The sequence below is a fragment of the Gadus chalcogrammus genome, chromosome 23, assembly GCF_026213295.1.
Source record: "Gadus chalcogrammus isolate NIFS_2021 chromosome 23, NIFS_Gcha_1.0, whole genome shotgun sequence".
Taxonomy (NCBI): Eukaryota; Metazoa; Chordata; class Actinopteri; order Gadiformes; family Gadidae; genus Gadus; species Gadus chalcogrammus.
The window spans coordinates 5,544,863-5,560,037 of record NC_079434.1 but is presented as its reverse complement, the minus strand read 5'-3'; the positions used below and the strand labels follow the sequence as shown (position 1 = coordinate 5,560,037).

General features: G+C 44.5%; 1 protein-coding gene across 1 annotated transcript in view; it reads left to right on the top strand.

Annotated features, from left to right (window-relative positions):
- Positions 1-771: 771 nt before the first annotated feature.
- The window catches only part of LOC130377620 (LIM zinc-binding domain-containing Nebulette-like), an 18,232-nt gene continuing 3,828 nt past the window's right edge, over positions 772-15,175 (top strand). The window contains exons 1-3 of the mRNA XM_056584774.1: positions 772-1,249; positions 2,007-2,101; positions 13,679-13,763. Of these exons, the coding sequence (XP_056440749.1) occupies positions 1,181-1,249; positions 2,007-2,101; positions 13,679-13,763 (249 nt within the window). The 5' untranslated portion in view covers positions 772-1,180. The remainder of the gene's footprint in view (positions 1,250-2,006; positions 2,102-13,678; positions 13,764-15,175) is intronic.

The window sequence follows — 15,175 nt, the reverse complement described above, 5'->3', positions numbered from 1 at the left end:
ACCAGCAGATGGCGCCATTGATGCTACACCGATCTATCGTATGTACCTAAAATCGCTAACTCGTTCGTGGGGTGAGAAGACTCTCATTGGTATAATTACATAATTGACCGGCTATATACCGGTAGCGTTTATTGTTATGCATGTACACTGGAGACTGGATTTGTGATGTCAATGACTGAAGAGTATGTAGGCCTATTTATTTTGTCATGTATTTATTCAATTATATTAAGATATGTGTTTATATATATATATATATATATATATATATATATATATATAAATATAAATATATATATATATAAATATATAGCCTATATATATATATATAGATATATATTATATAGAGAGAGAGAGAGAGAGAGAGAGAGAGAGAGAGAGAGAGAGAGAGAGAGAGAGAGAGAGAGAGAGAGAGAGAGAGAGAGAGAGATAATCGAAGAATTACATCAATTAATTAATACATACATACATGCATACACACATATATATATATATATATATATATATATATATATATATATATATATATATATATATATATATATATATATATATATATATATATATATATATATATGCATGTGTGTATATGTATGTATGCATTAATTATTAATTGACTAATGTAATTCTTGGATTATTTTGTCCACTAAAATATCACGTAGACTCATCATCCAATCGAAGGCACATTCCACGCTTGGAGCCTTCGATACATTTTGGGAACGTGGGTGGATGCGAACGCCGCTCGGTGCATTAACAACACGTCTTAAAACGTCTTAAAACGTCCTAAAACGAGCCAGGAAGCTGGAGTTGGTCTCCTCAGTTAGCTGCGCCTCCTCGGGATGTTGACATTATCGAGCACAGCCTGTAGGGTCCAAACGGGACAGGCGCACTTTGCAAACCGGTCGCTCTCTAGACCCCAGCCTGCTGTGGATTTGAAGCTCGGTGTGTGAGTGTCTGTCTGTGTGTGCGTGTGTGTGTGTGTGTGTGTGCGTGTGTGTGTGTGCGTGCGTGTGTGTGTGTGTGTGTGCGTTTGTGTTTGTGTGTGTGAGTGTGCGTGTGTGTTTGTGCGTGTCATAGCCGGGGCAGCAAGCAAGCCCCTAATTGCGATTCGGACAACAAGCGTTGGAGATATCTTTCAAACGGAATACTTTGAGGAACCCAAGAGAGAACCGGGACAGGGAACATGAACCCGCCTTGTGCGCGCTGCGGGAAGGTGGTGTACCCCACGGAGAGAGTGAACTGTCTGGACAAGGTGAGATGATGCTGCGGAACAACACGCACGGCTACAAACGGGCTGCACATCCGTCAGCCAAACACGGATCTTAGGTTATTTGAAGGGATGACAATAAGTTGTTGGTCGCGTAAAAAATAAATCAACAACTTGAGTTCTTCTATACCAAGGAGTGTGTCATAAAGAGCATGGATCGTCTACATGGGAAACAAGCATGCATGAATGTTTAGCGTGATATGACTTTGTTTTGTCAATTCAACCTGGCGACGATTATTCGCTTACATGTTCCGAGCCACCAAAATCATCATCGCTTCTAATTTCAGTCTTAAACGTATTTATTATAAGCATTAGAAATGATGTCTCAAATTGATAGTGCGGTGTAGGCTAATTTGTTTGGCAGTAAGGCTGTCGCCAGGCATCAGGTGACAAAAAAGGCTGGTCCACAGTTTCCAAAGAGAACTACTGATATAGCTATAACCCTAACATTGTATTTAATTACATGTATCAGCCAGGAACTGCTGCCTATCATTTAGGTCAATATTTTAAGCAATCTTTGAAAGTAGATTGTATACTTTTACAATTCTTGGCGCTCATCCATTCATAGTTACATATTCATAACATGGGTCTAAATCACCCGATCATTTTCACATATCCGGTGTTGAGCATAACCATGTTGGGTATCAATAGAGTTACATAACTTAGTGTGTTGAATGTGTAGGCCCGCGAGAGTTGGAGGGTTTACTCATCAACATATTTATTTTTTCTTCTGTGTGGGCAGAACTGGCATAAAGGGTGTTTCCACTGCGAGGTTTGCAAGATGACCCTGAATATGAAGAATTACAAAGGTTACGACAAGACGCCCTACTGCAACGCGTGAGTTCTCTCTCTCTCTCTCTCTCTCTCTCTCTCTCTCTCTCTCTCTCTCTCTCTCTCTCTCTCTCTCTCTCTCTCTCTCTCTCTCTCTCTCGGCTTCAGGTCTTTGTGTGTGCCAGGACAAAGGTCAAGTAGTCCTGCAGCAGTAGAAAGCATTCATAATACTGAACCCCATTCTTTCTTTTAAAATAAAATAAACACATATATCACTTATCCCATTGGCATGTTTATCTAAAATACAATCAATAGGCTACACCCAGTTGCTCCATCTCTGGTAACCCATTAGCTCTGTAGTATTGTATACTTAAATACAAGCACTCATGTCCCTATGGACTCTTTACACTGCCTTCAACATGGCTGTCTTCTACCCCTTCTTGTTCTGTGTGGTGCATTTGACCCTTCTTCCTGACCCCCTCCATTCACCCCGCCATGTTATATTCCCCATCCTATATATTCCATCAATCCATCACCCACCTCTCTATTTTACTCCTCTATTATCTCTCTTCCACCACCTCTCTATCATCCATGAACTCGTGGCCTGGCCCACGACTGTGCTACCCACATAAGGGATATGATTTACAGCTACCCAGGTTCGAGTCCCAACTGTGGTCCCCTGCTACATGTCACTCTCTCTCTCTGTTGTTTCTCTTTCTTCTGACAAATGTACGACTTCCATGTAAATGTAGGTCACCTTGGATAAAAGCGTCTGCTAAATGCCCTGAATGTAAAATGTAAATGTAATATATTTAAATTAGTATACTTGTAGTGGTAGTACCAGTACTCGTTTTGTGTTATAGAGCAGTTTGGAAATGACCAGGTTAATGAATCTATCTGGCGATTTCCTCAAAGGGTTCTATGGAGAACATTGTCACTGAGTGAACAAGGGAGTCAAAATGATTACATTCAGGCTTCTCTGGGCACTGGATCCAACCCGCGACCCGGTCTACTGCATCCCAGTGTCTGTTTACATGAGTACAGGGTCAAATAAGGTCAATGCCATGAAGCCATGACCTTATACCCTTCATGTTTTCCCAATGATGTTGTTTGATATAAAATGTGGTCCATGCAGGGTCAAGGGCTCTCAATAGTGTGTTTCATAGCAAAAGTAAAGCAAAAAACATTTTTTTATGCAAAAGATGCATGTCATCTTTTTGTTTCATGTGGCAAATTAAGCACCATTCCATCACTGAAATATGGCAAATGTTGTTCTCTCGTGTTACTTGAGCGTGATTCCTCCTTGAGGTTTTCTTAGTAAGCCTCCCTGTACTGCTCACTGACTGACTTAACCTGCACCTTATTAAAGGTTGTTGGTCACGAGCTGGCAAACAATGGTCGTCATGGCAACACTACCAAGCGATGATCACCGTGACAACTAAACAACGCCAACCTTAGTATTGTAGGTGTTCCACTCACTGGGCATATCGGTGTCCCAAGCATTTAACTCTTTCATATATTCTACTTTTAAAATGGATCAATGGATCAAGGATCAATAATCTAACATAAAAAATTGTAGCTAATTGCTGCTCTTGTCATTGAGTCGTAGAAGTAACATATTGATACTGATAACAAAATGAATACTTATTATGTCCTTCATGATCAGTTTTGGCTGGCTTGGTTAGGGTGAGTACTAGCTTTTTCCTACAGACAAAGTCCTGCAGACAAAGCCGTACTACAAAACCGAATACAAAAGTAGTGCAACAAGCAAGCAAGCAAAAATAAGTGAACCCATGCAGAATGAGAATAGTCTCCATTTTTGCCATTCTTCTTTCTGGGCATTCCACAGGCCGGGGCCCCTAACCATTTAATCCTGATCTTTCAGCCGGGCTCCAGGCTATAGAGGTGCCAGCTAGGCTCTGCTAGGGGACAACACACCCACACAAACGTAAGGATGATGAAAGGTCTCCCATCAAAGGAAATGCCTATCAGCCCTGACCGATGGGATGAGTGAACAGAAGGCTGGATAGTGGTAAAGGACTCATGTCCAGTAGCGACAATTAAATTTGCTTTGGATACAAATGGCTAAATAACTAGATTGTCTCAAAGTATTCGATAGTCTACGGTCAAATATCAAGTAGACTGAAACTGGTGGAAATCTTTTTCCTGCCTTGCTGGGGATTCAGTTGTCCCATTTTGTGATAGGTTGTGCTGAGGCTTGAGTGGAGGAATATGGGGGCATGGGAGAGTTCTAAACTACCTGGTAATATTCCCAGTATTCTTGGAAATGTTCAGTCAACCGTTACAAACGTGTGAGTGCTGATCAGGAAGGGTTTTTAACTCCCACCAGAGACAAGAAATAAGCTAATATAAGTAGTACCCATAGGTACACAAACACACCCCCACACACACACACACACACGCATGCACATGCATGCACATGAGCACCTGCAGAGACAAACCCACTTGCATGCACAGACACATGAATGCACGCACGCACGTACACACACTAACTTCTTGAGTTGGTCATGGGACCTCTGTGACTGGCGATGGATACAACAGTTGATATGCGGTGTGTGTCTGACCTCTTTCACGTAACCCCAGCAACCATGGCAATCGCGTAACCCCGCCCCCCTGCCCAGAACCACGTGGACACCAGAACACACAACATGATCACGTCACAACATGGCACGGTTACCACGGCAGTTGATTGCTGAGGAGAGGGGTATTGTCACAGTTAGCGGGTGGCAGGCAGGCAGGGAGGCAGGTAGGACCCAATAGCAGACAGTTCAGATAAAGGATAATTTATTAACGCAAAAGGCAAGGAACACCGAGAACACAGGTGACGCAGGTAACACGGTAACACAGGGAACCCCGGGAACACACAGGACACAACTCACCACAAACTACAATGATCCGACAAGGAACAAAGGAAAGACAAGGGCTTAAATACTAAACACAGGGCATGCAACGAGTAACAGCTGAAACACATTAGGGGAGGGAGCAGTAATCACACAGGAGGGAAACTTGACCGGACATGGGGAGAAACAAGACAGAGATACCAAAGTAAAACAGGAAACACACCAAAACAAGACAAGGAAACAGACAGACCATGACAGGTATATTCAATTGATGGGAACATTATGGGATGGTTGACAAAGAGCACAGGATGCTGCTCAACAAGCATCTCCCATCCTCCTTGCTTGAATTAGCCAAGTGAGCCTAGTGTAAATCGTGATTAATAACACAGACATTAGTCAAATATAGCAGAACGCTCATCTTATTTATTCATCGAGGCTCATCAGAATATCTACAACGTCCCTTTTCTTTCCCTTCTCTATTTAACGGTTGCCTTTTTTTTCTGAGCGTGTGAATGTGTGTTGGTGAATTTAAAGTGCCTGGCTAATACACTCCACTGAGCAGTGTGGGGAGGCTGGATGAGTTATGTAATGCTGCAGCCCACACAGAAGAGCCCTCTCCCTTCCCCTGTGCTCGGCACTGGAGAGCAGATGGAGGTACCGGCAAGGCTGTGCATTCATAGGGCTCTGGCCACACTACAATGCTAATAATAGTATACCGCCATACATACGACCGGCTATATTTCAATAGTAATACAATTATTAGGTTCTGAAATCTATTTGCAATCTATGTTACGCTTTGTAAACTATGACCTGGGGCCGGGTGTGTGTGTGTGTGTGTGTGTGTGTGTGTGTGTGTGTGTGTGGTGTGTGTGTGTGTGTGTGTGTGTGTGTGTGTGTGTGTGTGTGTGTGTGAGAGAGAGAGAGAGAGAGAGAGAGAGAGAGAGAGAGAGAGAGAGAGAGAGAGAGGAGAGAGAGAGAGAGAGAGAGAGAGAGAGAGAGAGAGAGACTGACTGACTGACTGACTGACTGACTGACTGACTGACTGACTGACTGACTGACTGACTGACTGACTGACTGACTGACTGACTGACTGACTGACTGACTGACTGACTGACTGACTGACTGTTTGATGTTAGCCCTTGTTCATAGTGTATAAGGACAGATTTGAGTGTATGCTTACTTTTTACTTCATAAAGAAGTAAGCATATCAACTAAATTGGATTGGCCTATTTGCTCGGATCTAGTTGGCATAAACCCAGGGTTTCTAAAGCAAGCTTTGGATTTTACTGTAATGCTCTAATGTTTTATAGATTTTAATGATGTTTGAAAATAATTCTTAAAGATATATGTGCACCAATACACATAGTCATTGGTCTCGATAGTGCATAAACATTATCCTGTCCTGGCACTTAAAAAATAGTACTTAGCATTGTCTAGCTTTTTGCTTGGCACTTGTTTGTATGAACATCTTTACTGTACTGACAGTGATATATTGTCGTTTCTCTTTCTTCTGACAAATATACTTATTGTAACTCGTTTTGGTTAAAATATAAATGTATAAATGTAATGTCTTTCAGATAATAAGTATTAAGATCCTCCTCAAAAAACATGCATTTTGACACACGCACGTACACACACACACACAGGGAAAAACACACAAAATATGAATTCATACAAATACTCTTTCTTCTTCCTACTAGTCCCTCGCTCGCCCTCCCTCTCTCCACTCCTCCCTCTTCTCTGTCCCTCTGATGTGGAGAGTGAATTATGATTGTGAAGAGTCTGCTGCTCATCGTCCAATCAGGGCTTTGATCGTCCTGCCAGGTTGCTTTCATCCATCAACTGATCATTGCCTCAATTAAACTCTGTGCCTCGTGCTTCTTTATCATGCAAGGTTCCTTTGTGCTCCTCCACACACAGACAAACATACACACACACACATGCGCACGTGCACGCACACGCACACACACACACACACACACACACACACACACACACACACACACACACACACACACACACACATGCAGATACACACACACATGCATACATACATACACCCACACACACACACACACACACACACACACACACACACACATATGCCCGCACGCACGCACGCACAAATGTACATTTGTATGTGTGCGGGCACGGACACACACACACAAACACACATGCCTGAAGGTGTGCTTATGCAGTATGTGTGACGTAAAAGCAGGTCAGTAATGATGACAGAGCTGGTTAGCGTAAAATCTAGCGACTGGAGAGTGAACTGTTCTGAATAGCTAATTCGTAGGATTGAGGTGTCAGCTGGCAAGAATGCTACAAGTCATGAACAGATCTACAGGTAACAATAAAGCATGTTGCACAGTTTACCAATGTCTTGCTGCAGTATGTTTCAGCCAGAAAGCTGCTGTACTGTGGTGAAAATGGAACCAGCCTTAAGCGCATCCATTTTCGTATCCATTTCATAGCTATTTTTTTCATTTTAAGTTATGATGGTATTAAACAAAGGCTGCGTTGGCTGGACTGTGCTTGTGTACACAGGCAACCACACACACACACACACACACACACACACACACACACACACACACACACACACACACACACACACACACACACACACACACACACACACACACAGACACTGTACAAAATACAACTGCACAGAAAACACAATAGGCCTACATTGTAGGAAACTGCCTCAAGTGGTTGTTGACCTGCTATGAACCCGTGGTTTGATACGGTGAGATGCGTGTGTGGGCGCCTAGGCAGAGAGCTCCATCAGTTAAAACCTGCGTGGAAAACTCATCTTTACAGCAGCCTTGTCTGTCTTGCTCAGGGAAACACAGATAGCACTACAACTTAAGGTACCTGCTACCAAAATCAACCTAATCACAGGCTATTGTACATTCTAAGGTGAAGCACCGGGGGTGTAGACACCTTCAGCTGTCCATCCCAATGGAACAATGCGTCTCCTAAAACAGTTTGGTATTTAGACAGCATGTCTACATGCACAAACCCATATTAACCAACACGGTTCTTCAAGACATGGCGAATGCAACTGACCTAAAGGTAATCAATGTAGACCTTTGCCAATTGGTATACGTTTTTATCATCTATTGTTAGCAACATAGTTAGCGTTAGCATTGCGACTATGGATCTTTCAATCAATGGTTGCTACTCCAATTAATTACGTTAACCTACATGGTGAATTGCTGGTTATGTTTGTTCTTATAATAAACAACTAACCAGACATACGTTTTACAGGGGACTTTTGTCAGCCTCCTCCACTACCAAGCTCAGATTTTTATATGAGATAAATATCGATATTTTTATATTGTGCACTGGTGCTTTTGGAGATGACTTGAATATAATTGTAGAATCTAAAGCTATGAAGCTATGAACTATAACCGGAGCCAGCTGGCAGTTACGGTTCTTAATCTTTGTACCTCTTGTTTGCGGGACTCTGTTTCTATGTCAAAGGTGTGATATGTAACATTTCCAGATTCAAATACCTATAAGCTATTAGAGATATTTGATATATTTCTTCTACTTGTTTCCTTACATTATCCCCATGGTTTTCAACAATGTTCAAACCAAGAGCAATACGTAATTGTATTCAGGGTAACTGTCTGTTTCAATTGGTTGCATGTCAATGGCGTCATATGCCCTCTTCCCCCCAATTTCCGGGGAAACACACAGAAACAGTAATCAGGTAGAGGCCTAATTTATTGCTATGGCTCAGCCACTAAGCTATTTCAGTGTTTCTCACGCTTTACGCTCAAAAATAATCGTTTGAATAATCATGATTTCAATATTGATCAAAATAATGGTGATTATGATTTTTCCCATAATCGAGCAGCATTTAATTGTATCCATCCAAGAGAACGGTGCCATCTGCCATTGATAGGGTTTCCCATATATAGATTTTTTGAATGGGTTAGACTTTATTTCATTGTAGAGCTATACGCACACCACTTTGATTCACATTGGCTCTCACCAAGACACTGACAATCGATCATATAGCTCACCCCCTCCGCACACTCCGAAATAAATATGATCAAGCTCTTGAGGAAGGATGTTTTTTGGATTTTCCCCACAGAGATTCACTGCTGCCCAAATTCATTAATAGAATCGATCCAGAGTTCATAAATCAGTTTGACGGATGCCAGAAATACTCAAAAACAAGGACTTCAATCTTAACGAGTTCTTGTGTGTAGGCGGTTTTCTATGGTGGGAATAATGATATTTTCCACAAAGGTACACTTATTGAAAGTTATTTGAATCTGTATTATCTACAGTCTATTTAAATTCAGTTGAATCTGTATTATGTGCGTTACACCCACACCAGAGCTCCATTGGCAACACAGTTCTTTACTTGCTTATCACTGTTGTAGAGCTGGTGAGATACACTTCTAAGCAGTCATTTTAATCAATTGGGAACGTTTTGAACACAAGATGTCTCCGGTTTAATGCGGTTTAGTTAGGCTATTGTTAAGGGAAGGGTACTTAGTAATTTGCCTATTGTGTAGAAATATCTACCCAACGACGGCTCAAAACAGAGGAGTGCTCCTACACTGTCTCCTGGACAAAAGTGACAAATAAATGGCCTACCCTAGCCTCAGCCTGTTTGCCTGCACGGTTTCTTAGTTGTAGTTTCAAAACAGCCAGGGTTGCATGGTCAGCAACATGAATATGCAAGTACTTCATGTTGTTGTGAAAGGCCACACAGCTGTAGAGATGGTGAGAACAAACAGCGTCACGACGGAACTGATAATCAAGCACACATTTACAGCGAATGCATCCGTCCAGACACGCTGGTTGACCCGGGCCGGGGCGGGTCGGGTGGCGAGGCCCTGCCTGATAGCAATTACCCCACCCAGCATGTGGTGGGAGACGGGAGGGAGGAAAACCACAGCCCACGCTGCACCCGGGCCAGCAGGCAGGGTGCACGGCTCTCACCCGGCGCTCGGTGGCTTTCATTTAGAAAGTTATTCTGTTATTGATTTTAATTGGATGAAATTCCAATATTCTTCCAGGGTGCTTTTGAGCATATTCTTATGGTGTCAAGGAAACATCTAGTCCTTGGTTCTAATTGGCCGTTGTCCTTAATGGTGGATTTGTAACGCATTGATTAAAGGTATCCTGTTATTTAAAGGTTATTTAAGGTTTAAGGTTATATGTCTTAAGTCTTACCATCAGATTAATGCCCCCACTTTTTCAATTGTGAGACGGCCGTGGGTTCATTTCACAACCTGAGAAACAGGTCTCTTCTGACCTCCTGGGGATGTTTTAATCAACACCAAAACAGGAGGCCAGGCTGCAACCAATAGTTGTATACTCATGTGTGTATGTGCATGTGGGAGTGTGCACTCACGTGCACATACACACATGTACACACATGCACCCGTGCATGGACATATGTAGGGAAGCAGCCAAACGCACGTATGCACACACACACATACACACACACACACGCGCGCGCACGCGCGCACGCACGCGCGCACGCACGCGCGCACGCGCGCACGCACGCACGCACGCACACACACACACAACACACACACACACACACACACACACACACACACACACACACACAGTCAAAATCTGATACACAGCCACACACACAGACACACATACACACACACACACATGCACACACAGCAAACATTACATAAAAAAGAAGAAGAGTTGAGCCTCATTCATTAATAGATGGATTCATTAAAGCGGCCGCTCCGCTCCGCTGTCGCTCCTCATGAGTCCTCCGTCTGCGTCAGCGCTGTGGAGAACAGGGACTGATACCCCAATTCCACCGCACTACCGACAATGCTCCGTCTAAATCTGGCCCTCAAACACAGCCGCTGAACCACAATGCACTCCCTCTCACACACACACACACACATGCACACACACGCACACCACACACACACACACACACACACACACAACACACCCACACACACCACACACACACACGACACATGCACGCACACGCATGCACACACACACACACACACATGCGCACACACACACACACACACGCGCGCGCGTGTGTGTAATAAAATAAATGATTTATTTATTTTATTAAACCGACTATGTGTGTTTGTGTGTGTTTTTTTGTGCATGCTTGTGTTTGTGTGTGTGTGTGCGCATGTGTGTGTTTATGTTGGTGTGTGTGTGTGTTGCGTCCCACAGAGTCCCTCTTTGTTTCGACGGGTTGAGTTGCAACCAGACAAAGCATCCATGGTTGCTAGTGGTGACAGAAGCTAGTGAAATGAAACGTTACACTTCAATAATTCACTGTGTGTGTGTGTGGTGTGTGTGTGGGTGTGGGGTGTGTGTGTGTGTGTGTGTGTGTGTGGTGTGTGTTGTGGGAGGTGTGTGTGTGTGTGTGTTTGTGTGTGTGTGCCTGTGGCTATGCATTTCCCTGTCTTGCTTTATGTCTGTTTGTCTGTAAACGTTAATGTATCTTTCAACATTTGTGTGACGTGTGTGTGTGTGTGTGTGTGTGTGTGTGTGTGTGTGTGTGGTTGTGTGTTGTGTGTGTTGGTGTGTGTGTGTGGGTGTGTGTGTGTGGTGTGTGTTGTGTGTGTGTCTGTAAGTTGAAACTTCACTTTTGTCCAATTATTGTAACATTTCCTACCGAGTCTCTGTTTTAATGTACCCAGAGAGAGGGGGCGATTGGGCGAGTGATGAAGTCATACTTCTGTATGTTTCCTTTAGCTAAGCTCCCGGCTTCTCTCAGCGGTCTCCTCATTTCCTGTCAGTGTAAAGGAAGTGAGGAGACCCCCGATGGCGCACACCGCCCTCACTCCTGCAGAGGAAGATCCGGGGGACATCGTGGGAATGAAAAATTTAATTTATTGACCACTTATTTTGAGTTTGGGTGTGTTGATTGCATGATTTAGAGGCTGGCCAAGAGGGTTCCATCCCAACGTCCGCTCTCTATCTGTAGGCACGAGGCCTTCCCTCTACCTTAACTTATCTAGACAGAAAACCAATCTCTGTGTGGGCCCCATTCGGACAAACTCGTCTGCTAAATGACTAGACAGTAAATTATTCAACACTATAGTGACTAACAGCACTTCATTTCCACCGGTGCGTCCAGTGTACCAAGGCGATGGGGCCTGTTCTGATACCAATTGGTCTCTGGGGACGTAATCCCCCGTCACGGTTGTGTTTTCGTCAGGTCTGACTCACAGGAAGCTGCCCCATGTACTGCTACTATGAATAGGCTCCATTGTTGATTTAAAAGGACTCCTAAAGTGCACTGGGACACTGCTGACTGCTGACTGCTGAGTTGGCTTTAACAGCCCTTAACGTGGTAACAGCCTCAAAGCGCCCCAATAGCCAAAGTTTGACACTCACTTGCTCATTCAGAGGCCTTATAAAAAAGGCAAAGGATAAACTGTTTGATTGTTTGGTTCACTATGTGTGTGATGATGACTGAAACTTCTTGGCAAAAGACGCGTGTGTGTGTGTGTGTGTGTGTGTGTGTGTGTGTGTGTGTGTGTGGGGTGGGGGGGGGGGGGGGGGGGGGGGAACTCCAGCTACGTGTGAGTCTGGAGAACCATATCCTGATTAAAGGGATTCTGTTTTTTGTCACATATTTGACATTGTTGAAATTCCCAAACTTATGAGGAACCATCACTCCTCGGGTTTCTGTAAGGAACAACTATTATCTTTACCTCCTGCCGATGACTCCAAAATAAAAGCCCCTTAAAGCAATAAATACAGCTGGCGGTATCCCCATGGCCTGATTCATCATCATCATCATCATCATCATCATCATCATCATCATCATCATCATCATCATCATCATCATCATCATCATCATCATCATCATCCGCTATTGTTCTGCCAGTTTGCGACGATGTCATGACGACGATAATAATACAACACGACCCCTCTCCTGGGAGCAGTCGCATGGCCGCAGATATTCTGGGCCGCGGTCTGCGGTCCCAAACCGCTCATTGTCTCGGCTGACGTCACGGACCCCCGTAGCGGGCGGGGAGTCCAGAAGGTCGCACTCCGGGCGGGGACCGGCCCCGGGGCCTTTGGCGGACCTTTGAGCATCGTGTCGGGCAGGGGGCCCCGATTGTGTTGGCGGTGGACGGCGGTGGGGCAGTGTGGGTCAGACGGAGGGCCCGTCCCCCGATTGGCTGAGATAACGTGACCTGGGAGGGAAGGTCACTGATTGGTTGTGAAGTCATTGTTTTCGGTGCGTTGTAAATACAAAGGTCCATTATGAAGCATGACAATGCTACAGGCTGGAGGTCGGGGGCTGGCCTGCAGGTCGTTGCTGATAGGTCAATCTCTGGCCGCCCCCTGCGTTTCCTTTCATTTTGTGTTTCCTGTCATTCATTCATATTTCACCTTTGTTTGGTCCGTGTCAGTAAATATATAAGTATTGGTTTGACTATTGGACATTGACCCCCACTTTCTCTTTCTTTCTCTCTATCTGACCCTGTCTCTCTGTCTCTCTCTTCCTCTTTTTCACTCCCTCGCATTATCTTCGTCTCTCTTTCTTTCTATTCTGCAAACTACTGATTTAAAGCCACCTTGGCGTTGCTTCAGAGGCGGTTTTCATCAGACTCTTGAGGTCAAACTTCTTGATTCATTATTGATCCTACAAAGAAATACACGACTGAGGAGAAAGACGAATGGTTGTCTTTGCACCATGAAATGTATGGAATCGCTGAAGAAGTTCATAATAAAGGGGTCCCAAATGTCCTCTCTCTCTTTATGTCTCCTCTCTGTCTCTCTCTCTCTCCAGACACTATCCTAAGACGTCGTTCACCACTGTTAAGGACACTCCAGAGAACATGAGACTGAGGCAACAGAGCGAATTACAGAGCCAGGTGAGTCAACGTGTGTGTGTGTGTGTGTGTGTGTGTGTGTGTGTGTGGTGTGTGTGTGTGTGGTGTGTGTGTGTGTGTGTGTGTGTGTGTGTGTGTGTGTGTGTGTGTGTGTGTGTGTGTGTGTGTGCGCTTGTCTACTCTGGGTTAAAGTATTAAAGCTTTAGAAAGAGAACCATTGACTGAGACTAGACTGCTGTCTGGCATCCCACACACACACACAACCACACACGCACACACAGACATACACACACCACACACACACACACACACACACACACACACACCACACACACACACACACACACACACACACACACACACCACACACACACACACACACACACACACACACACACAGACACAGACAGCTATAACCCCACTGAGACCCTGTCAGTTCTGACCTACATGGATAAAACGTCACGTGTCGACGATCATCATCCTGAGCATGATAATATCCTTTTTATTCTTTGTTATTGTAATTCTCCTACCATTGTGGATGATAAGGGAAGGGGTTCTGATGTTTCTGGTGAAATGTGATGTGAGGCCAGGAGCCGGCGTCCTTACGTTGTGTACAGGTTTACAACCAGAGGAGTAGTGGTGGGGCTGTGCTGTGGTCTCCTGGAGCCACTGATGATTCTGACTGAGAGCAAGAACTCAGCTCTCCACCACATGTCTCCATCCCCCTTTGTGTTTGTGTGTGTGTGTGTGTGTGTGTGTGTGTGTGTGTGTGTGTGTGTGTGTGTGTGTGTGTGTGTGTGTGTGTGTGTGTGTGTGTGTGTGTGGGCATGTGTGTGTGCGTACATTGGTGCGTGTTTGTGTATGTGTGCGTGTGCTTCTGCGTGTTTGTGTGTGTCTGGGTGCGTGAGTGAGTGTAGGTGTGTGTGCATGCATGCGCGTGTTTGTGCGTGTGTGTGTGTGTGTGTGTGTGTGTGTGTGTGTGCATCTGCGTGTGTGTGTGTGTGTTTATGTGTGTTTGTGTGTGTGTGGTGTGTGTGTGTGTGTGTGTGTGTGTGTACGTGTTTGTATCTGTTGTATAGAACACTCCAGTACAAAAGGACAGATGTCTACTCAGCAGTCTACAGCAGTGGCCATGCTGTGTATATTCCATGGGGCAGGAGTGTGTGTGCACGTGTGTGTGTATGTGTTTATTTGAATGCATGTGATTATGTTTGTGTGTGTGGGAGGTGTGTGATATCCCTCAGAGTGAAATGAGCTCCAATATTTATTTATTTTTTATAAGGATACACGCACGCACGCACGCACGCACGCACGCACGCACGCACGCACGCACGCACGCACGCACGCACGCACGCGAACACACACACACACACACACACACACACACACACACACACACACACAAAACACACATAAACACACACACACACACGCATAGAAAAGCTCTTCCTCGC